The sequence below is a fragment of the Ogataea angusta genome (assembly GCF_019207475.1).
Source record: "Ogataea angusta isolate 61-244 chromosome Unknown 61-244_NODE_6_length_652341_cov_89.526226, whole genome shotgun sequence".
Classification (NCBI taxonomy): Eukaryota; Fungi; Ascomycota; class Pichiomycetes; order Pichiales; family Pichiaceae; genus Ogataea; species Ogataea angusta.
In genome coordinates, this window is record NW_025065220.1 from 552045 (window position 1) to 574432 (window position 22388).

The 22388-nt window shown below is 52.7% G+C and overlaps 15 protein-coding genes across 15 annotated transcripts; 9 read left to right on the forward strand and 6 right to left on the reverse strand.

The window, feature by feature from the left end:
• Positions 1-361: 361 nt before the first annotated feature.
• On the forward strand, positions 362-637 carry KL928_003350 (uncharacterized protein; the record flags this gene model as incomplete). The annotated part of the gene is made up of 1 exon (XM_043203928.1): positions 362-637. One exon carries the CDS (start codon positions 362-364, stop codon positions 635-637), a length of 276 nt encoding a protein of 91 aa, XP_043059603.1.
• Positions 638-878: 241 nt separating this feature from the next.
• On the reverse strand, positions 879-1730 carry KL928_003351 (uncharacterized protein; the record flags this gene model as incomplete). The annotated part of the gene is made up of 1 exon (XM_043203929.1): positions 879-1730. One exon carries the CDS (start codon positions 1728-1730, stop codon positions 879-881), a length of 852 nt encoding a protein of 283 aa, XP_043059604.1.
• An 82-nt stretch (positions 1731-1812) lies between these two features.
• KL928_003352 (uncharacterized protein) lies at positions 1813-3000 on the reverse strand (the record flags this gene model as incomplete). The annotated part of the gene is made up of 1 exon (XM_043203930.1): positions 1813-3000. One exon carries the CDS (start codon positions 2998-3000, stop codon positions 1813-1815), a length of 1188 nt encoding a protein of 395 aa, XP_043059605.1.
• Positions 3001-4414: 1414 nt separating this feature from the next.
• KL928_003353 (uncharacterized protein) lies at positions 4415-6190 on the forward strand (the record flags this gene model as incomplete). Its single annotated transcript, XM_043203931.1, has 1 exon — positions 4415-6190. One exon carries the CDS (start codon positions 4415-4417, stop codon positions 6188-6190), a length of 1776 nt encoding a protein of 591 aa, XP_043059606.1.
• Positions 6191-6290: 100 nt separating this feature from the next.
• On the forward strand, positions 6291-7619 carry KL928_003354 (uncharacterized protein; the record flags this gene model as incomplete). The annotated part of the gene is made up of 1 exon (XM_043203932.1): positions 6291-7619. One exon carries the CDS (start codon positions 6291-6293, stop codon positions 7617-7619), a length of 1329 nt encoding a protein of 442 aa, XP_043059607.1.
• A 215-nt stretch (positions 7620-7834) lies between these two features.
• KL928_003355 (uncharacterized protein) lies at positions 7835-8575 on the reverse strand (the record flags this gene model as incomplete). Its single annotated transcript, XM_043203933.1, has 1 exon — positions 7835-8575. One exon carries the CDS (start codon positions 8573-8575, stop codon positions 7835-7837), a length of 741 nt encoding a protein of 246 aa, XP_043059608.1.
• Positions 8576-8860: 285 nt separating this feature from the next.
• Positions 8861-10270, forward strand: KL928_003356 (uncharacterized protein; the record flags this gene model as incomplete). Its single annotated transcript, XM_043203934.1, has 1 exon — positions 8861-10270. One exon carries the CDS (start codon positions 8861-8863, stop codon positions 10268-10270), a length of 1410 nt encoding a protein of 469 aa, XP_043059609.1.
• Positions 10271-10352: 82 nt separating this feature from the next.
• Positions 10353-13220, forward strand: KL928_003357 (uncharacterized protein; the record flags this gene model as incomplete). The annotated part of the gene is made up of 1 exon (XM_043203935.1): positions 10353-13220. One exon carries the CDS (start codon positions 10353-10355, stop codon positions 13218-13220), a length of 2868 nt encoding a protein of 955 aa, XP_043059610.1.
• Positions 13221-13238: 18 nt separating this feature from the next.
• On the reverse strand, positions 13239-14735 carry KL928_003358 (uncharacterized protein; the record flags this gene model as incomplete). Its single annotated transcript, XM_043203936.1, has 1 exon — positions 13239-14735. One exon carries the CDS (start codon positions 14733-14735, stop codon positions 13239-13241), a length of 1497 nt encoding a protein of 498 aa, XP_043059611.1.
• Positions 14736-14827: 92 nt separating this feature from the next.
• On the forward strand, positions 14828-16267 carry KL928_003359 (uncharacterized protein; the record flags this gene model as incomplete). The annotated part of the gene is made up of 1 exon (XM_043203937.1): positions 14828-16267. One exon carries the CDS (start codon positions 14828-14830, stop codon positions 16265-16267), a length of 1440 nt encoding a protein of 479 aa, XP_043059612.1.
• A 13-nt stretch (positions 16268-16280) lies between these two features.
• Positions 16281-17072, forward strand: KL928_003360 (uncharacterized protein; the record flags this gene model as incomplete). Its single annotated transcript, XM_043203939.1, has 1 exon — positions 16281-17072. The coding sequence occupies one exon, from the start codon at positions 16281-16283 to the stop codon at positions 17070-17072; it is 792 nt and encodes a 263-aa protein (XP_043059613.1).
• A 30-nt stretch (positions 17073-17102) lies between these two features.
• On the reverse strand, positions 17103-18431 carry KL928_003361 (uncharacterized protein; the record flags this gene model as incomplete). The annotated part of the gene is made up of 1 exon (XM_043203940.1): positions 17103-18431. One exon carries the CDS (start codon positions 18429-18431, stop codon positions 17103-17105), a length of 1329 nt encoding a protein of 442 aa, XP_043059614.1.
• A 53-nt stretch (positions 18432-18484) lies between these two features.
• KL928_003362 (uncharacterized protein) lies at positions 18485-19147 on the reverse strand (the record flags this gene model as incomplete). Its single annotated transcript, XM_043203941.1, has 1 exon — positions 18485-19147. The coding sequence occupies one exon, from the start codon at positions 19145-19147 to the stop codon at positions 18485-18487; it is 663 nt and encodes a 220-aa protein (XP_043059615.1).
• Positions 19148-19250: 103 nt separating this feature from the next.
• On the forward strand, positions 19251-21248 carry KL928_003363 (uncharacterized protein; the record flags this gene model as incomplete). Its single annotated transcript, XM_043203942.1, has 2 exons — positions 19251-19745; positions 19962-21248. The coding sequence occupies 2 exons, from the start codon at positions 19251-19253 to the stop codon at positions 21246-21248; spliced, it is 1782 nt and encodes a 593-aa protein (XP_043059616.1).
• Positions 21249-21318: 70 nt separating this feature from the next.
• KL928_003364 (uncharacterized protein) lies at positions 21319-22377 on the forward strand (the record flags this gene model as incomplete). The annotated part of the gene is made up of 1 exon (XM_043203943.1): positions 21319-22377. The coding sequence occupies one exon, from the start codon at positions 21319-21321 to the stop codon at positions 22375-22377; it is 1059 nt and encodes a 352-aa protein (XP_043059617.1).
• Positions 22378-22388: the final 11 nt, after the last annotated feature.

Sequence of the window (22388 nt, forward strand, 5' to 3'; positions counted from 1 at the left end):
GCGAAAGACGATTGAATTAACAAAGTTAGTTGAGAATTTGCATAGCGGACGCTCCCATTTTATACCTTCCGAAACATTGGGCCTTGGTCCCTTTCTGGAAAAAGCAAGAATTTACCTGTGCCTCCAAATGTAAACAAAAAATCTGAGCAGTTGCCTTACTCTTTAGATTTGGCATTGTCGTGCTATTGTTGGCGTGCTGAAAAGAAACAACGCACTATTGTGCCAAACGCACTCTCGGGCCAGATTGCTGAGTTCTGCACGACAATGTACTATAATTAGCAGCCGGAAGAAATTTTTTTAGAATTCCAAGAGTCAGGACTGGGTAGACTTTAATGTTTTGATGCTATTTTGGGCGACAAGAATGCTTAGTGACAAAAATTCTCACACTTATCCGATTACCGTATTGGGTAATGGTGCTCGAGTAATTACTTGTTCTAGACATATTTTAGATAATTTGGGGAATATGCTCCCCATGTATTCCACAAATGACACAATCGAGGTCTATGTTTCAGGGAGAACATACGAGTTTCCTCAATTGGTCAGTACACCTCGAGGGTTGCCGGTTGTGTGCTTGACAGGCAAAATGCGCCGACGATCAGGGCACCGATTTAGGCTTCGTAACAGGGCCACTGAATAATAAATCACCTAATTACGGACATTGTGCGGAATTCGCAATACGAAGTGCTCGTATGTACGCACGGCAATAACTGGAAATCCCGCCATGAGAAAACACAGTACCAGGCTTCCCGCACCTGCGACGTGAACTAAGTGATGTGGTCACTGGCATCATCGCTCAGCAGGAACATAATTCCTGACACAGCTTGTACTAATTAGTAACGCTCTGCATTTCGTTTCTGAAAATTCTAGGAAGAGTCGCATCACCACCAGCCAGATTGAAACGTCCGCTCGCCATTACCGGAGGTTATACACAGAAATTGCGGACACACGCGCATCTGGCCTTTCTCCATCAGCTGTATGTAGTCCACAATGGTCAGAGACTTGTCCAGGCCGGCCTGGCTGCCGTTTTTGACCCAGTCTTTATAGATCACCAGACGTTTAGCGTACTGGCCCGACCAGGGGCCGTTCAAAGGCAGGATGGGCACCATTATCTGCTGCAAGACGGAGGTATCCTCGTCTTCTTCCTGTGTGGATGCGGGCTGCGATTTCGAGAAAAACCTCTGACTCATGTTGACCATCTTGCCCGTGGTTATGACGATTAGATCATGTTTCTGGCACTCGTTGCTGAGTAGAAGCAGCAGGTTCTGGATAACCAGCTGGAGCTTGCGCGTGGGGCTCTGCTGGTCTTTTCTGTGTCCGTTGACGTCTCGTTTGTAGCGCTGGTGCTCGCTCTTGCGTTTGTCTCGGAGATTTGTCAGTGCAAACTGATACAGAGAATGGAAATCGTCGATGATTACCAGTTTATACCGGGAGAAATCGAAGTTTTGCACTAGGGAAATCAGCTTGGTGAGAGTGTCAACGCGGAGCAGGTCGACGTTGGTCTTGTCTCCATTGTAGTTATGCCAAGGAATATGCGAATGGGCGCTGATTACAGCGGACTGGGTATTGTGATCCAAAAGACCGAATAGTATATCCCATTGCGCGGTGGTGCCCGGCACGCACGCAATATCGTACAAGTTGCCCGGCGTGAAGTCCACAACGGCGTCCACGGGCTCGATTCGCGTCCTGCGCGGTTCTTTGGGCTCCAGCAGGGACAACAAAGTGGTGCCCATAGATAGGGGAATTTTTTTTAATTTTTTTTAGCTCGCGTCGCACTAATAATAATAACTAGGCGTGTTATCGATTATTGATTGTCTATAGTACATCGTTCGGTATCTTAACGTAGTAGCTCTGCAACGCGCGCCGAAGAGCCGGAACAAGCTTGCGCCATTCCAGAACCCTCACCTCCTTGTCGAACCGGCGGGGCTTTCTAGTCTCATAGCTCATGATTCTCTGTGCTAGCTCGTTCCGGAGGTCTGCGTTCGTCTTTCCGACAAACTCGCCGCCCGACTCGGACGGCGTCACCTTCTTTGAGCTGATTGGCTTTTTCGACCAAAAAGGCACCAGGTTCGATCTGATGCGGCCTCTTTCTGCGCGACACTCCTTCTGATTGGTGCTCTGGCTGCCTATCAGCAGCTCGACAATCTTGATAACCTCCACGCTGGTTATGTAGAACTGGCGGCTCAGCGCCTCCACGCCGCCCCGTGTCACCACCGTAGTGTCATCGTCCTCGGGATAGTCCAGGCTCTGGTAGCATTCAAGACACGACACCTCCACCACGTCGACCCCGTCCGGTGCCGGCCGCGTCTCCTGCTCTGCAGAGCCAAGAATGTGGAAGCTCACTATAACTTCGTTTAGGCGCTGCCGCCGCTCAATCCGGATGATGCGACGCTTGTCCTCCTTCTCGTGCTCGCTCCACTCAGGCAGACACACGCTCTCCTCGTCGCCGTCCACAATCGACAGCTTGCATTTGAGATACTGCGACCGCCCCGTTCTGTCCAGCGGAGGTGGTTTGGTCGTGGATCCACCGCTATTCAAACCGCGAACGAGCGGATACGTTTTCGACTCGATCGCGTCCAAGTCGACCTCGAACGGCTGCTCATAGTCGTCGAGCTCGCTGAGAATGGCCAGCTCGTCCTGGCCAAACGCCTTGAAGTCGAACTCGCTGTCAAGGCTTTCCCTTCGCGAAATATAGTCTCCTGTTCTTTCGGGGGGAGGAGTGCATGCGCTCGCAGGCGGAAATAACGCAGTCTGGGGCTTAATGGACTCCGACGTTACCACGGTCGACACGCTTTCCTCCTGCGAGGAGTAGTCGCTGGTGAGTTCGAACGCGGTGGTGCTGTAGAATTGGGGCTCGTGGTCGGGCAGCGTGGCTGCTGGCAGCTGGAGGGGCAGCTGAGAAACCATGAGGTCGTCCTCAAAGGAGAACACCTCATTGGGCAGGTCATACTGTGCGAGGTTGGAGAAATCTTCAAACGGGTTGTAGGCCAGGCTCGAAGACATGATTATGGCGATCCAGGGGTGGGACGTGCAGCAGATATATATAGTCAATTCAAATACGGTGAAAGGACAGCCCTTGCTTTTAGCATTATGCCCTAAGTGGTTAGAATGCCTATCTCTACTGCCGGTATGCGAGAGTGAGTTCTGTACATATATTCATTTGCAGGTGTGTGCATTGTTGGAATTCCTTCGAAATAATATTGGCAAGAGAATGCTGCGCCTGCTGTGGCTTGGCCTGTCAGGTATGAGTTAGAGTTTAGTCCCGGCAACACTCATAGGTCCACAAGATAGTGTTGCTCTTCTGCCTGAAACAGACCTGCAGCCGACTAGCTGCTGCACTTCATCGCCGACCCGCTGTGGCGCTTCCACGCGTCAGTGTATTCGGTCCGGTTTTTCCTTGCACACATGCAGATCGTCCTTTGCGGTGGGAGGTGTGGATGCAGCTTATTCCCCACCGGGTTTAGCTATTGTGGGAAACACGTCTCTTGCGCGCAGCCAGATCTCGGGTGTGGGGGAGGTCGGGGGAGCGGAATTTGTGTGTACGAGACAGTGCCCGCCTGAGCAGACAAGCCAGTTCGCCCGAGACCGTGGCCCCTCTTGCTCAACACCCCATTCTAGCTAGACTGTCTAAACACAAATTGGGTTCTGCTAACAAGAACGACCTGCAGCTCTATTATCTTGACGGGACCTCGTCGGTCGTTTCTTTTTTTTGCACTTGCCACATGTGCGTCGTCAAAAAGGGAAATCCATGGAACACGACGTCCGGTGAAGGTATGCGGTGGAAGCCTCCTTTCATCCATAAGCGCGCTCACTGCTGATGACCAGCGACTGCCTCTTCCTTTTTCGGAAACTATTGTTGCGCACATGCGTCACCGTAGGGATTTTCGATTACTTCCATGGCATGCGACGATCATCATGCGCATTTTCTGTACTTTGCTCGGAGGGTTCTCGGCCTTTGAGCATTGTTATCATGGCTGTTATCTCTTGTGTGCTACGCCGATATGCTCCTCCTGTCATTGCCACGGCGCTGCGCTTATATTAAGAAACTCGTGCGCCACCCATCGTCAGGCTCTTTTGCCGCAATTTTCGGGCCACAGTTCCATTCATCGCGACTCTGCCATCTTTGCAGCTGTCTTGCCAGCGCCAATGGCGTCTGCTCGGTGAAGCGCCCATTGTGCCGCCCATATCTCTGAGCAAATTCATTCGCTATGATCATGTGTACTTGCACAGCGCAGATCCTTAATTTTCCACGCTTCGGCTATGCCCGATATTCTTCCTTCACTCACATCCTTGCACGCGGCTGGCACCCAATTTAAACTCCGCCTGGAAAACCCTACACCGGGGAGATCCCTCTTATCTCTTGTTCCATACCATGTCGAAAAAGGGCGCTCCCTCGCTCCGCGCGGGCAATTCTGCCATGTCGCGCATTGCCGACGTGCCCATACAGTGCCTTGCCACGTGCTCAGTCCTTGAGGCGGCGTGTTTGATGAACGACGGGCGCAATCACTGCATCATCATAAACGATCCCGCCACAGGCAAACTGTGCGGCCTGGTCACCGCCAAAGACCTTGCCTTTCGCGTGGTGGCCAGCCAGGTGCCCTTTAAGACTCCTGTGGAGCAGATCATGACCCCGAGGCCATACATTATGTCGGCGCGGGCAAGCACAAACGAGGCCCTACGGTTGATGGTTACAAAGAAGATACGGCACCTGCCGCTGGTGGACGACAACGGCAGTGTTGTGGGGGTGCTGAACATCACCAAATGTTTCTACCACGCGATGATCAGGCTCGAAAAGATGGCCGACGAGGCGAAAAAGCTCGAGTCTACGTTCAATGACCTGAAAGAGGCGTCGCTCGAGCTGGAAACAAGCAGGTATTTGCTGGTCCAGCGCGGAGAGGGCGAGTCGGAGACGCAGGATCCGCCGGAGGCGTTTGCAAGCAACGAAAACTTGATGGATCTGGGCATTCTGCGCCGAAAACAAAAAATCGTGAAGGACCTAAAGAGACTGATCGATGTGATGACCCAGCCAAATCTCAAGAGCGTTCTCGAGGACTCGGATCTGGAAATGTCGCCGCCGCTGCTGATCGACACCAAAACCAGCGTTTTGGACGCTGTCAAGCTGCTCAAGGAGAAAAACGTGACGGCCCTGCTGGTTTGCGAGTCTCCGTCCGCTCCTGCTCATTGCAGCCACATCATTGGGATTCTCACCAGCAAGGACGTTGCGTTTCGAGTGCTGGCAAGCCACATCGACCCCAAGTCCACGAGCATCGCACGGGTCATGACGCTCAGGCCCAACTTTGCCGACGAAACACTGGAAATTCACACCGCGCTGCGACTAATGTTCGAAGGAAAGTTTCTGAACCTGCCAATCAAGGACTCCAACGGGTACGTTACAGGCCTAGTGAGTGTTTTACAGCTGACTTACGCCCTGCTGAAAACCCTTGACGGGTCCACTGAAACGACAGAAGATTTAATGGAGGCAGACAACGCATCCATAAACTCTCTCGATAACGGGCCTGCGTGGAATCGATTTTGGGGATCACTGGACCAGCCGCTGAGCACGATGGAGAGCACAGAGAAGTCCTCGAGGAGAAGCTCCTACCATTTGCCACGCAAGGTGGCACGCACCAACTCCAGCAACGATACGCCGATTCCCAGTGTGCCGTACATTGGGCCCATCAAACGCAATTTATCCGAACAGTCCTCGTTCGAGCGAACGTTGCCGCGTCCGCCGGCGTTCAGCAACGCTTCCTCTACGACGGTGTTTGAGCCGAGCGCAATAGTTGATGCTCCAGAAACTTTGAAGACAAAATCAAGGGAGGTCAAGTACAAACTGAAAATCAGGGAAGACTTGGGTCTGGGCTTCAATAATAAAATATACAAAATCAAGATCGATCTGGACTCGATTAACAGCTCTGCAGACCTGTTTCACGCTCTTACACACAAGATCTACCATAAAGTGAGTCTCAGTCGCTCGGAGTATAAATTTGACCTTGGCTACATTGACGAGGACGGAGACCTGATATCTGTCGAAAAGGAGGAGGACTTTGAAAATGTGATTGAGTCCAAGCGCATCTACTTTATCCTAGAAATCCGCAGGCGGTATCCGAACCCCTCTCCCGACGCTATAACGTTAGCGTTGGCCGCCGGGTGCGTGGTGATTGGGCTCTACTTGGTGAGAAGATACAGCTGAGCCAATAATTGGGTACCACACTACCCGGGGGAACTAGTGTTACAAATATATTTTCTATAGAGCAAAAAAAAAAAAAATTTGCCCTTATAAACATTAAAGCATGTCGACAGCCGCACAATTACAACTGCCTGAAGAGACGTTTCAGCAGCTGAAACAGCAGCTGAGCGCCAAGCTCGCCGAGATGAACGTGACGGAAGACTCCGAGTACGTTGCCGAGTTTATTTTGGTGCTGATATCAAACGACAAAAGCCCCATGAGCATTATGGAAGAGCTGAGTGCTCTGTTTGGCGATATCATCACGTTGGAGTTCATTCAAAGCGTTTTCGGTGAGATCCAGCGATTAAGAACCGGCGGAGCAGCTCCTGAAGAACAGCCACAGCAACCTGTACAAGAACAAACCGAGAGACAACAAGTGCGCTTTGACGAGGCCCCTCAGACAGAAAGCATGGAGGGCGTCAGCCGGACAAATGCTCCTACAGGTCCCCGTTCATTTGTGGAAAGAAAGAATGGAAACGGAATCTCGAAGTCCGCCAATACAAACGCAAAGAAGAATTTTGCGTTGAAGAATCAGAAGAACTTCATGCAGGCAATGAACATGGCGATGATGAACAACGGGCAGATGGCCAACTTTGCCACGCGCAAGGCGAACGGCCGGTGTAAGGATTTCCCCCACTGCCCGAACACAAACTGCCTGTTCATGCATCCTACCAAGCCATGTTTTGCTTATCCAAATTGTCCAAATCCTCCAGGCACATGCAGTTACTTACATCCTGGCGAGGATGACGAGCTGATGGCCGAGCTGGAGAAGACGAGGCAGGAGAGACTGGCGAAGCTGCAGAACGGCAACCAGAACAGGTTCATGAACCAAGTTTCCAAGCAGGTTGGTATGCAGCTGCAAAATACGGGAATCACACTGTGCAAATTTGGCGCTGTGTGCCAAAAGGAGCTGTGTCCGTTTGGACATCCTACACCAGCCAATAAGGATGCCAAGGTGATTGTGTTGCAATGGTGTACTGACAACAAGAACTGCGCAGACCCAGAGTGCCAGAAGGCGCACTCTTCGCCAAACTACAAGCCATCCGAGGCGCAAAGTGCCGCTGCTGCTGGTCCAGAGAAGACGTTGGAACAATGCAAATTTGGAGCCTACTGCAAGAACTTCCGCTGTCCAAAGCGTCATGCTACGAGTCCTGTGATCTGTCGTGACGGCGCCAACTGCACGCGTATCGACTGCTACTTCACCCATCCTATTGACGAGGACTGCAAGTTTGGAGTGAACTGCAAGAACGCAAAGTGTCCGTACAAACATCCCGAGGGACGCGAGCTGAACTCGGCCAAGAAAAATAACGTCTGGGTGAACGAGCACGTGCATCCGAGCGAGCGTCCGTTTGCCGTTCCGGAAGACCAGGTGATGGAGCATGCGCAGACCTAACGAGTGTATAATAGCGTAAGAATATGTTTCGATGGATTCCATCGTTTTTGAACTATGAAGAAATTATTAATTCGGCTGGAAAGAGTCGCATGGCCAGTGTGATCTCGATTTATATATAAATCTCAATTTTTCATCAATCACCAGTAGAACGACAGAGGACAAGACACATAACTGATTGCACCTACAACTCATCTAAACAGATGTATTACCCATACTTAGTATCTCTTCTTGGCAGCCAGAGCCTCGTCGGCGTAGACGTCCAATGGAGAGTCGGTAAGAGCGAACTCCTTCCACAAGTTAGGAGTCAAGAAACCGTAGGTAGAACCAATGGCAGCGAAACAAGCCTTCAGAGTGTTCTCGGTGGTTCTGGTAGAACCAGAGGAGGTGGTGTAGATGTCCTCAATACCAGCAAATTGCAACATGGTCTTGACGGCTGGAGAGGCAACGATACCGGAACCTCTTGGGGCAGGGATCAGTCTGACGTTGACGGAACCACACTTACCAGAACACTTGTTGGCAATAGAGTGAGGAGAACCAAGGTTGGAGCCCCAGTAACCTCTTCTGACTGGAATCAGGGCCAACTTGGCAATGATGATGGCGCCTCTGATGGCAGTAGCAAGCTCCTTGGCAACCTTGATACCAAGACCAACGTGGCCGTTGGAGTCACCAACGACAACGACGACCTTCATTCTGGTTCTTTGACCGGCTCTGGTCTGCTTCTGGACAGACAGAACCTTCATGACCTTGTCCTGGAGACCTGGAACAAGCTCATCGATGATTTGGTACTCCTTAACTGGCAGGGAGTGGAGGTAGATCTCCTCAACAGAGGTGATTTTCTTGGCCTTCACGAGTCTTCCGAGCTTGGTGACTGGGACCCAGCTCTTCTCGTCGTCTTGACCTCTTCTGCCTCTTCTTGGGCCTCTTCTTGGACCGCCTTGTCTTGGTGCGCCGGACATGTTTATAAGTGTGTTATTGACGTCGGAATGTTACGTGGAAAGCCGGGGGTAGTGGTTTTCAATCGACGTTGGTGATAAAAAAGAGGATGAAAAACTGAAAAAATTGCACCGAGTGCACCACCGGGGGGCACGACAGTCACGTGACTGACACACAGGGCTCGCGCGCCCTGCGAGAGAGTGAGGAAAAATTATTTACCTCTCATCACATGACAACTCCTAATCGACCGGACGATCGACCGTGACTAATTACAGGAAACCCTGGATAATTAATCTTGAATAATTACCATGACGTCTCCTGTTCCGATTTCGATGCTCAGCAACTCGCTCAAGCAAACCAGCCTCGCCACCTCTCCCAACGCGGTCTCCACCTCCCCGACGACCTCCTACCTCGACCAGTACCGCCCTCGAACCAAGTCTTTCACGAAGAGCACCAAGACTCTGAAGCCATTTTCCACAGGTGACATCAAAATCCTGCTGCTCGAAAACGTGAACCAGACAGCCATCGACATCTTCGGCGCCCAGGGCTACCAGGTCGAGTTCCACAAGACTTCGCTCGGCGAGGAAGAGCTTATCGAGAAGATCAAGGACGTGCATGCCATTGGTATCCGTTCCAAGACCAAGCTGACGGCCAATGTGCTGAAACACGCCAAGAACCTGCTGGTCATCGGGTGTTTCTGTATTGGCACCAACCAGGTCGACCTTGAGTACGCTGCCGAAGCCGGTATCGCCGTGTTCAACTCGCCGTTCTCGAACTCCCGTTCCGTGGCAGAGCTCGTGATCTGCGAGATCATTGCTCTTTCGAGACAGCTCGGCGACCGGTCGATGGAGCTGCACAACGGCGTCTGGAACAAGGTCAGCGCCCGATGCTGGGAGATCCGTGGAAAGACACTGGGAATCGTCGGCTATGGCCACATCGGCTCCCAGCTGTCTGTTCTGGCCGAGGCCTTCGGCATGAACGTCATCTACTACGACATTTTGATGATCATGGCGCTCGGCACGGCAAAACAGGTCTCCTCTCTGAACGAGCTGCTTGCCAACTCCGACTTCGTCACCCTGCACGTTCCAGAGACACCAGAGACCAAGAACATGATCTCGACCCCCCAGCTGGCCACCATGAAGGACGGTGCGTACCTGTTGAACAACGCCAGAGGCACGGTCGTGGATATCCCTGCTCTGATCGACGCCCTGAAGGTCGGCAAGCTGGCCGGCGCCGCTCTGGACGTGTATCCGCACGAGCCTGCCAAAAACGGCCCGTTGTTCAACAACGAGCTCAACGAGTGGGCCTCGGAGCTGCAGTCTCTGAAAAACGTCATTCTCACCCCGCACATCGGCGGCTCGACCGAGGAGGCCCAAAGCGCCATCGGTGTCGAGGTGGGCACAGCACTGACCAGCTACATCAACGAGGGCTCCTCGATCGGCGCGGTCAACTTCCCAGAGGTCTCCTTGCGCGGTCTCGATCTGGACCAGGAGAACGTCGTCAGAGTTCTGTACATCCACCAGAACGTGCCAGGTGTCCTGAGAACCGTCAACGAGATCCTGTCCTCGTACAACATCGAGAAACAGTTCTCCGACTCGAGAGGCGACATTGCGTACCTGATGGCCGACATCTCGGGCGTCAACCTGCAGGAGATCAAGTCGCTGTACGAGAAGCTGGAAAACACCCCATACAAAATTATCACCAGACTCCTGTACTGAACGTACTGAGTGTTTATAGACGTTTGGCTAGAAAATAATTTGACTCTCACATTTCTTTATTTTTAATTTTTTCAGTGGCAAAATGACGGCAATCACTTCTGCTGCCCCCTACCTCTCGCTTCTGGAAGAGCGCGATGCTGATCTCAAGGTGTACGCTCTGAGGTCGCTCAACAGCGTGGTCGACCAATTGTGGGCCGAGATTGCTAACAACATCGCCGAAATCGAGCAGTTGTATGAGGACGAGCACTTCGCCAACAGACACCTTGCTGCGCTGGTGGCCTCGAAAGTGTACTACAACCTGGGCGACTACGACTCGTCTGTGAAGTACTCGCTGCTAGCGGGCAAGGAGTTCAACGTGGACGAAAATACAGAGTACTCACAGACCATTGTGTCCAAGTGCATCAACCAGTACATCTCGCTGTCGCGGGCCAAGTTTTCCGACGATAAGGTGGCCATTGACCCGCAATTGACGAGCATTTTCGAGACAATGGTGCACAAGTGTGTAGTCCAGGGCGAGTACAAGCTCGCGCTGGGAATCGCCCTCGAGAGTTACCGACAGGACATTGTCACCTCCATCATCGACACATTGGCCAAGGAAAGCGGCAGCGAAGAGACCGTTTCTAGCTTGATCGGCTACATCCTCACCTGCTGCACCACTGTCTCGTACAACATCGACTTCCGGACCAGAATTCTCAACTCTCTGATCTTGACCCTCGTCTCCTTCAGCAATCCAGATTACACCATCATCACCAAAATCATCGTGCAACTCAACGATTTCAAGCTTGTCCACAAGATCTTCAAGGACCTCATGGGCTCGCACGAAAAGGCACTTATTGCGTTCCAGATCGCCTTTGATCTCGTCAGCGTCGCCTCACAGGAACTGCTCACGAAAACTGCGGAGATCATCGACTCAGATCCAGCTCTGGACAAGTCCAACAAAAATGTGGTCAAGCTCAGGAAAATCCTCTCGGGCGTGCCAACGTGCGATCTGGACATTACGTTCCTCTCAGACAACAACAATACCGACATTTCCATCCTCAACACGTCGAAAAAAGTGCTGGATGGGAGAAACTCGATTTTCCACTCTGCGGTGACGTTCCAGAACGCTTTCATGCATGCTGGAACCACAGACGACTCTTTCTTCAGATCCAACCTAGAATGGCTCGGAAAGGCCAACAACTGGTCAAAGTTCTCGGCAACAGCAGCACTGGGTGTTATTCACAAAGGTAACCTGTCTCAGGGCCGGACCGTGCTACAGCCATATTTGCCAGGAAGCACGCCTTCTCCGTACACCAACGGAGGATCGTTGTTTGGTTTGGGTTTCATCTATGCCGGCCACGGAGCAGAGGTCATCGAGTATCTTAGAAAAATTGTTGTTGACAACAGCAATTCTGCTGACAACAAGAACACAGATATCATTTTGCATGGTGCATGTTTGGGGCTCGGTGTGGCTGCCATGGCTCTCGGGGATGAGGCTATTTACGAGGAGCTAAAAACAATCCTGTACACCGATTCTGCAATTTCTGGTGAGGCTGCTGCCTTTGGAATGGGTCTTGTGATGTTGGGATCTGGAAACGAGGCAGCCATTCACGACATGTTGGCGTACGCCCAGGAAACCCAGCATGAAACCATCATTAGAGGTCTTTCCATTGGTATTGCTCTTCTTTGCTACGGAAAGGAGACTACTGCCGAGCCAGTGATCGAGAAATTGATTGGACACCAAGACTCGATTCTTCGATACGGTGGATGTTTCACCTTGGCTTTGGCCTACTGTGGAACTGCAGACAACAATGCCATCAGACGGCTTTTGCACATTGCCGTCTCTGACTCCTCGGACAACGTGAGAAGAGCTGCTGTGATGGCGCTTGGTTTCATTTTGCTGCGTGATTACACCACTGTCCCCAAGATCGTCGAGCTGCTTTCTGAGTCTTACAATCCTCATGTGAGATACGGTACTGCCATGGCTTTAGGAATCTCATGCGCTGGTCGCGGTCTGCAGGCAGCCATTGATGTGCTCGAACCTTTGACCAAAGATGCTACCGACTTCGTTAGACAAGGTGCCACCATTGCAAAGTCCATGATCCTAATACAACAGAACGAAAAGACTTACCCTAAAGTGAAGGAATTTAGAGAACAGCTGGGCAAGACAGTGTCCAACAAGCACGAGGATTCTCTTGCCAAGTTTGGCGCTGCACTGGCTGAAGGTATTCTAGACGCGGGCGGAAGAAATGTCACCATCCAACTTGAACATGCTCAAACCAATACACTCAACATGAAGGCAATTGTGGGATTGACCCTGTTCTCACAGTTCTGGTACTGGTTCCCGCTTACCCACTTCTTGTCATTGTCATTCAGTCCAACTGCCATCATCGGTGTCACGGAGGACCTGAAGGTGCCGAAATTCAAGATCAACTGCCACACCAAGCCAGAGGTCTTTAGTTATCCACCTAAGTCAGAGGCCCAAGTGGAGAAACAGCCAGACAAGATTGCCACGGCAGTTCTTTCTACCACTGCCCGTGCCAAAGCCAGAGCGGCAAAGAAGGACAAAGCTAAGAAAGATGCCAAGGATGAAGATAAGATGGATGTCGACGAGAAGAAAGAGAAAGTCGAGGAGGAGAAAGAGAAGAAGGTCGAGCCCGAGGCCACTGAGAGTTCTACAGAGATGCAGCCAGAGTCGTTCTACGTGAAAGAGCCTTACCAGTTCGAGAACATGACCAGAGTTTTGCCTGCTCAATTGAAGTACGTTACGTTCTCGAAGAACGAGAGATTTGTCCCGGTGAGAAAATTCAAGGGAATGGGGGGAATTGTCGTTTTGCAGGACCTGTCTCCGAACGAGCCAATTGACAGAATCAAGACTGTGAGAGAAAAGAGCAATACCGAGGCTCCAGTGCCTGAGCCGTTCACCATCGACCCCGAGATCGACAAGGAATTATTTGAAGAGAGCGAGTAAGCGATTAATTGAAGATGTCTATTTGAATCTACCAAGGGCTCCCTCGAGAACGTCCTTCTCCGGTTGGATGCCCTTAGAGAAGTCGTGTTTCTGTTTCCTGAGAAGTTTTTCTCTCTCAAGAGCACGTTCGATCCGCTTGGCCCTCTCGTTGATGACGTTCTGGCGCAGCTTCCGCTTGGCTTTTCGGACCGTCGAGTTCTTGCCCTTGACTTCGGGCTTGATCTTCTTCTCGATCTCCTGTCCAGGCTGCGAGGGTTGCAGCTCCGCAAGGTCTTTAGCAGTGAGTCTTTTGGATGGGGCGCGCTTGTCAACGCTGCCGATCACGTTAGGGTCCAGCGTAATCATGTCAGGCTGCAGTTTGTTGAGCAAAGACAGGACCTCCGTCTGCTGTCTCTGTTTTGCTGTCTCGTACGGATTGACTTCCAAGGCGTCGAAGTTGGCCTCACCAGCGCCCGGCACGATAACCGAGGAGATTCCTTTACTATGTCCACAGCCCAATATATCCTCGAACGGCACAAACCTCGTGGTCTGGATCTGCGAGGACGGAATCATGTGATTCATGTATGGCGAGTTCTGGTGTGATTTCAAGAAGTTCCAGACCGTGATATGGGGGCCCCAGCCCACAGAGACCAGACCCTTGTCAGAAATATCCACTGTGTTAGCTTGTGTTGGAGTGTAATATGAATCTATCTCTTTGAAGTTGCGAATGTCCCAGAGTTTGAGCGTTTTGTCTGCTCCTGCAACGACCATGTGCCTCCCGTCTCTGTTGACCGCAAGGGCCCGCACAGGCCCGCGACAGGCAAGAATCTTGGCCAGCGGAGTAGGCATGCTGGGCGACCACAGTGTGACCTGTCCATTGGCGTGCCCAAGATGCATCACCGCGTTCCACGGGTTCTGTCTCATGCACTGCGTGGGACCCAGCTTCGTGCGATGCTCGGCCACCAGCTCGCCGGTGGAAACGTCGTGGTACTTGAGGAACCCTGTGTTTCCCGCTGACGTAAGCAGGAAATGGTAGGGGAGGAAATCGAGCAGTGTAGAGTCGATATGCTGTTTGAGTCTGTGGAGTTCCATTCCCGTTTTATCATAGATGAAGACGTATTTTTTCTGTGCCACGGCAAAGTACTGGTTATTGTGCAAATACTTGACAGCGTGGACGGTTTCGTTGAGATGCAGCTCGCAGTCCAGTTTGCCCAGTCTCCAGTCGAACGAGGCCACATGGCCCTTCTTGCCTCCTATAAGCAGATCGCGGCCGTTTCTCGAGTAATCAAGCGTGTAAGGGCCAAATTCCTCCAACTTGAGCTCGAATCGCTTGTTTGCCGTGGCCTGGTCGACCTCCTTGACTATGCTATCTTGTGTGAACTTGTAGGTTTTCTCCATTCCCTCGGCTTCCAGGAAACCTGCATCTTCCTGGAGCAGGATTTCCGTATCTTTAGCCGACCGTACAGCATCCTTGTGCTGCTGGTCTAACCTTTTGAGGTTTGCGTTGAGCTTTCTGTCTTTAGAGTAGACAGCCATTTTGAATTATTTTTTTATGATAAATTTTTTTTATGTTCACAGCCCTGAGCGGTTACAAGAAAAAAGGGCAGGGAATTTCCTACCAAGTAGATATGGGTTTTTTCTTTTGGAATAAGGCCAAAAGCGATGTTATCGCCGGTGATTCTGCCGAAAATAAGCACGATGAGACAAATGAGCCTGCTCTTCCTGACACCAGCGCTGTTGTGTCTACGAAATCCTCCAAGTCTTCCAGGACGCTTGGAAGAAGGGGTACATTGAGACGATTTTTAAGCATGAAGCGCAAGCCGCTGGAGGTTGAGCCGTCAGAAACGGCGGAGACAGCCGTGAATTCTATAATAGATTCTTCTGAGTACTTCAACGGATCGTGCTCGTCGTTTGACGAAACAAGAGCTACCAATTACAGCGGGATGCAGTGCAGCCCAGAGCTGGACAATACAGATGAGTATCCTCATTTGAGACGCAAGGACAGTAAAAACAGACACAGCCGGATGTCGGACTATCTTAAAAACAAGGAGCCGGTCAACATGATGGAGATCTCAAACACAATGGAGAAGGAACCTCTCCCGATACAGCAACTATTCGAGCAGGAGTTTGAAGACATAGACAATCAAGAGAACACACTTTTAGTGAACAAGGATAGATTTTCAGAAAAACCACAAAAGAAGGGACTCAGAAGGTCCCTTTCCAAACTGTTTGGCAAGAAGGATAAAGCAAAGACAGAAGGAAACAGGTATGTGCGAGACTTTTCAGACAGAAGCAAGCCTGATCCGGTTCCTAACTTCAGTTTCCGGTCTCTGAGGCTCAACGATACACTGCATAGTATCAACAAAAGACCAGAGTCGCCGAATCTTGCCAATGTGGCTGTGTTCCCTGCCGTCTCCAAAATTATGTGCGCGTTTGGGGTGGAGTCCGAAACAAGCACCCAATTCGAGGTCTTTGAGCTCCAGAGAGCGAGCAAGATGCATCTGAACTCGGTGTGGAACGTGTGGGGAGAATTTGTCTCCACAAGCAACGAGGACGCCAAGCTCCGCAACAGGGTCATAGAAAAGGTGTGGAAAACAAAACAGCTCAATAAACTGGCCAGCAGGTGCAGCGAGCTGTTTCTGAACGCTCCTCAGTGCGGGTCGGCTGAAGAAAACCGGATTCATATTTTCAAGTTCGGCCTGTCTCCACGCTACAGAAAGGAGCCGCTGCTTTACAACAGCGGGCGTGTCGTGATCCGCATTCCGTCAGAAAAAGTCGACAAGGTGTGGAGGTCGACACTGGACATTGTCCTGAAAGAGCAACTTCTCTGGAGCAAGCTAGACAACAACATCGTGGGAGTTACCTGGAAGCGGGCCCCTCACAGACACGAATACAGCCTTATTCTGTGGCTCACAAAGGAGGGACACGACCACGACAGCGTTTCCACGCTGATGAACGAGGTGATGCTGCTTTCACCAGATGAGCTGAAGCCGCTGTTCACATACTCAAAATATTACGTCAATGCGGATCACACCTACCACGCGATAGATCTGAACGAAAAAAATTAATAATATTGAAATCATGTCTGAGCTAACGGCGGCTGAAAAAAGACGTCTACTGAGAGAAAGACGGCAGGCCAAGCTTGCAGCCACGTCCACCGACAGACTGGGGAAGATCACTGGTACCGTGGGCTCTCATCTACCAACAGCTTCTCCGTTGTCTGCTGAAGATCCCGCCGTGTCAGACATAAGCGAGGCGATGACTCCTGCCATCGACGGAAGTAGCGGCGACTCGGAGCCGTCGATGGACAAAATACTAGAGAACATGCTGGGCCAGGGCCACAACCACAATGTGCCGTCAGTTCTGCCTGAGGATTTCATGAAGACCATGTCTTCTATCCTCCCTTCGATGAACGACGAGTCGTCAAAGCCGACGTCTGGGGCAGGAAAGAAGCCCTCTGAACATGAACTGCAGCTTGATGAGTACAACAGGTACCAATTACGAAAGTTCAAACTTGGATTTACCGTCCTCAGGTTTGTGAGTGTGCTCACGCTGGTATATTTCAGGCTCGTGGGGTACACTTTGTTCTACCCGTCATTTGAGCGTCTGGATCACGGGTATGGCAAGATCGATCTATGGAACTGGTTCACCATCCTCGAGGTGTTTTTTTCGGTGGTATACGTTCTCGCTTACAGGTACCTTCCGCAGACGCGAGACAACTCTATTTTCAGCATTATCGAAGGGTTTGTGCCACAGCACTACCGCGGCCGGTTTGAGATGATTGTCAAGTACAGAGACGTTGTTGTGTTCTGGATCAACGACCTGTCGGTCCTCATTTTGGCGCTGGGCTGTCTAGCGTGGCTCAATAATTAGAAAAGCACAGATTTTAAAATTTATTAGTGTCTATTTATCGTCCTCGCCAACAACTTGCATCCAGGTCTTGTTTTCCTTTTTCAACTCTTCCGTGATCTCGTCTTTGATCTTTCTGGCAAGGCCCGGACCCTTGTAGGCAAAGGCCGTGTATAGCTGGACAAAAGTGGCTCCTGCTCTGGCAAAATCTAAAGCGTCTTTTCCAGAGCTGATTCCTCCGCATCCGACGAGCACGAGGTTACTGTCCTTTGTGTGCTTTCTAAGCAGTCTAAATGCTTTCAAGGAGATCTCTTTCAACGGTTTTCCCGACAATCCACCGGCCTGGCTAAGCAGGTTCTGGTCGGTGGTGAGCATTCTGTCCGTCGGTCTCTGGACCGTGGTGTTGGACATGATAATTCCATCGACCTTGGCCTGCTTCGCAGCCTTGGCAATAGACTCAATCTCCGGCTCCGTCAGGTCTGGCGCGATCTTCACCAACACCGGCGGCTTGGTGTCCCTGTCCGTGATTTTTCCCGGTAGCAGATTTCTTTCTGCAACCACCTGCGTGAGCAGATTGGTCAGTTTTGCCTCATTCTGCAAATCACGCAAACCTGGAGTGTTGGGCGACGACACGTTGATCACCAGCACGTCCGCGTACTCGCCGACCCGCTGCACACCAGCCACATAGTCCTGCACTTCGTCGCCGGTCTTGTTCTTGCCGAGATTGATGCCCAGCAGCTTGTTGTCTCTGAACGAGTTGTTGGCGCAATTCGGGTTCTTTGCAAACAGCTTCTCGTACCGCTGGCGCAGCTTGCCAAGCACAGCCCAGTGGCCGGAAGAGTTGAACCCGTATCTGTTGATCACCGCGTCGTCCTTGCCCAGCCTGAAAAACCGGGGGGCAGGGTTACCCGGCTGGGGAAATGGGGTGACCGAGCCGATCTCGACGTACGAGAAGCCGAGATCCAGCAGCGGGTCGATGGCTTCCCCCTCCTTGTCAAATCCCGCGGCCATTCCCAGAGGGTTGGAGAGCGTTTTGCCGAAGACCTGCACCTGCAGCACCGGGTCGTCGACGTCAGCCAACAGTCTAGGAGAGAGGCCGTTTTTGATCATGAAGACGCCCAATTTGTGGCCTGTTTCTGCGTCGGTGAGCAGCCGGATCAGCGGACACCACACGTACTCGTTGATGGCAGATCGGGCGTCCAGAGAGTAGAGACCCAGGCCAATAGCCAGAGCGATGGCTGTGTTTGGAATGAGACGGGCCTGTCTGGCATGGCCGGACGACGCCTTGGAGCTTGCCAGTCGGAACTGAGATGCGGCTCGGCCAGAGACTGAGGCTTTCACTGCGCCTGAGAAATGGCTAAATAGACCTGTTCGGGAAAACATTAGAGAATATTTACAGGAAGGAATATTTAAATAATTGCACAGCCGGAGAAACGCTACTTATTAGCATTGCGGACTCTTTCCCACGCGGAGGCAGGACGAGCGGGCTGCGGCTGCGGAGACGGGTCTGCCAGCGGGTCAGCGTCGAACGGCGAGTCGGACGAACTTGTTTCTGTGTGGACTGGGGCCGGCTGCCTTGTATCGGTTTCGCCGTGTCTGAGCTTGGCCCAGGCAGACTTGTCGTCGCCCTGGTCGACGAGCCGGCTCTGGACGTCGCGCGGGTCCTTGATCCGCAGTTCGGGGTGTTTGGCGGTCTCTGCGAAGTAGGAGGACCAGAAGTAGCTCCGGAACACTCCGTGCGGTGTATGCTGGATGACGTTGTAGATCTTGGACTCTGAGCCATAGTCGTCCTTGGCCTTCTGCACTTCTCGCCGGTAGAGTGCTGGCGCACCAACCCAGGTGGCCGCCATGCTGCCCAGCACGCCTCCCCAGCCGACCCGCATGGGGCTGATCTTGCTCCCCTTGCGGAAATAGATGGGCAGGCCCATGCCCGCGAGGAGGCCCGCTGTGGAGCATCCCATGACGAAAAACGCAGTTTTCTGGAAAAAACGCTGCAATTGGCGCCGCTCGTCGACCGTGAGGTCGTGCTCCGCGTCGTAGAACTCAATGGCGCGGTGCTGGGCCTCTTTGAATTCGGGCGAGTTCGTGTCGATGTCCATTTAATTGTGGCAAGATAAAAAATGCGGGTGCGTCAAATAATTTTGCACTTCCGAGCGGAGCACATTATATAAAGCTGGCACGTACCCCTGCCGAAATTAAAACATGTCATTGCCAAAAGCCGACGTTCCTGCTCTGAAACCAGTTTTCTTCTTCGACCTCAACATCGCAGAGGCACAGCCGATCTTCAAGAACAAAGCCAAGGCGTACACCAAGGTGGACGTTCTTGGGGGCACCATCAGGTCGCTCGACCCCACGTTGCCCTTCGATGCCAGAATCACCAGCGGCTTCGACAACATCAGTGTCTACGAGACGGCCCCTTCGGTCGGCAACCTCGACTGCACGCTGTACCTGGACCTGGGCAACAACAACAAGGGCATTGTCCAGTACCTGGGCGTGGTGAGGTTCGAGGGAGAGACAAACAGGGTGCTTGGCAAGGAGACCACCAACATTGGCTTTTCGGACGGCTACGTCACGTGCCAGCCTCGGTTCGAGATCGATGGCGCCGCGTCGAGCGAGTCGTGGGTCAACAACCACCTCTTCGTCGGCAAGGGCCGTTTCCACAGAGAAACAGACGGCAGTCTCAAGGTCCAGTACTACGTCTACACTTTTAAGGAGTAAATATAGCGAAATAGTTTTTCTGGCTTTCTGCCATTTTTAAAACACGGGCGTTGTCGGACGTGTGACGCACACTAAAGACTCTAACGAGGTGTTTACCTTTGTTAGGTGCACAACTGTCTCCATCTTTATTTAGTACGACGCCACCACGCTGGTCCTGGTTTAATGAACGACCAAGACTACTCGAGTCCGTCGCAGTTCGAAATGGGTCCTTACGAGCACTTCCCCGAGCCGGGAGGCTTCCGTCTAGAGGACCCGGACACCCTCCGGTTGCCGCCCCAGACAGCCGATACCTCGACAGAAACAGACACAAGCAAGGCCGCCGACGACCATGGCGGCCAGACAAGGCGCTCGCGCGCCTCGGGCGAGATCCTGGCGCTGCTGGTGGCCGAATTCAACAAGAACTCGAACCCCAACACCAACGTGCGGAAAGAAATCGCCCTTCGGACAGGAATGACTGAGAGGTCTGTCAGGATCTGGTTCCAGAATCGCCGCGCTAAGGCCCGCAAGATGGAGAAGCTGCATCAGAGCAACGGGGCCGCCCGCGGGCCACAACACCCCCGCCACACGTCCGAGGTGTACGAGTCGCAAAGCCGCGAGCCGTCGCTCAAGGATCTCGCCAACCACGCCAAGGTCGACACCGAGATAAACGAAAAATACAGCCTGATCGACTGCATCTCTGTGTCCGTCGGTCCATGGCAGCGCATCAAGTCAGGCCATCTGGACCCTGACGCTTTCAAAGACGTACCGAACCTGAGTCCGCGCATCGTGTACAAGCTCATGGCCACCACAGATCTGCTCGTCATGCTCTCGAAAAAGGACCACGAGCTCAACTACTTTTTCTCGGGCGTCTTCCAGAACGAAAAAGTGCTCTTCAGGATCTTCTTCCCGCTCGCCACGGTGGTCACGTGCTCGCTGCTCAACTACAGAACGCAGAAACCAGAGCAGGACGACGTCTCGCGAGAGGCCACCGCCCAGCTGCAGCTGCAGCTCGCGGCCCCGCCCAAGTTCGCAGTGCACTTCCTCAAGGATCTCAACACAGGCAAGGAAAACCACAACCAATGGTCGGTGTGCGACGACTTCTCGGAGGGCCAGCAGGTGGTGACGGCGTTTGTCGGCGAGGGAGGCACAGAGATCCCGCACATCCTCACCGGAACGCTCGAGTGCTTGCAGTACCTCAACACGTTTGTCGGCACGGCCACCAAGCTGGGCCGGCCTTCGTCGTTCCCGGGCCCCACCACAGAGCACCCGATTCTCATATCGCCGTCCCCGTTCAACGACGAGCCGTCTTTTGCGCCTCTACAGCAGGACGACCTGCGACTACTGCGAATAGAGGAACCACCGCAGCTGGAGATGTTTGACGGCCACTATGACGACTCGGGGACGCCGCGGAACGACCTGCTGATCACCAAGCCGAAGCCCGAGGACGACAAGGAGGACTTCATCTACCTGGACCAGGGGAACGAATGGACAGACAATATATAGCCGGCTCTTTTTCGATTACGTCAGCGTCGACGCACTCAAGGGCACCTACCTAGTCGAAAAAATAAATTTAATGAATACGAAAATAAAGAGGGAGAAGGAACAGGAAGTGTTGCCTTCGGAGGCCACAGACGAGGACGAGCAGGGCCCCGACGACTCGTCGGACTCTTCTTCAGACGAATCGTCGTCGGAGTCGTCGCAGGAGTCGGCGTCGGAGGTGGCGAAACGCGAAATGTCGGAGCGCGAGCAGTTCGAGCTGCAGGCTAAGTATCGGCGGCTGGACCGCGCGCTGATACAGCAGCGGACGGAGGTTGCACGCGAGAATGGAATCCAGGTGGTTTCTACGTCTCTGGACATTGCGGACCAGCTTTTTTCAGAGACCAAGGCGTCGATCCAGTCGAACATTGTGGCCAAGGACGCGGCCACGTTGAAGGAGATCGGAGTGCAGGCGAAGCTGGCGACGCGAAACTTGAAGCTGGGACGGTCGGAGCGCGTTCTGGACTTCAACGAGTTCAGCAGCAATTTTCTGCGATTTTTCGCTACCGAGGACGACGTGGTCGATGTGGACTCGCCGATCGACCGCGGAATGGCCCGTTTTGACTGGATCAAGGCCGGGCTGCTTTACGCCAGCTGCTCTCGGCGCGCGCCGAGCGCCGAGTTCCTGCTGGGACCGCTGGAGATCACGCGAAAGACACGCGTCTCGCGGCCGCGGCTCCAGGACGATTCCAAGAGCGGTGCGTCCAGAACGGCCAGCAAACGCAGTGCGTCGGAGCTGATGGAACAGGACCGCCAGGACGACACGACGGCGAACTCCGAGCGCTGTTTCCGCAAGCTGCGCACGCTCAACATGGCGCGCAAGAACCTGTTTGAGTTCTTTATCGACCCTAAGTCGTTCGCCAGGTCGGTCGAAAACCTGTTCTACACAAGCTTCCTCATCAACCACGGCAAGATCATCCTGGGACGCGACGCGACGGGCGTCCCGTACGTGCAGGAGGCAAACTCAGAAACCTTCAAACACCTCCCGCGCTACGTCAACAGAGACGACTCCAAATCGCACATCATCCTTAGTCTTGATCACGTGACCTGGAGGGCGCTGATCGACCGGTTCGCTATACAGGAGGCGTTTTTATAGACACAACTAGA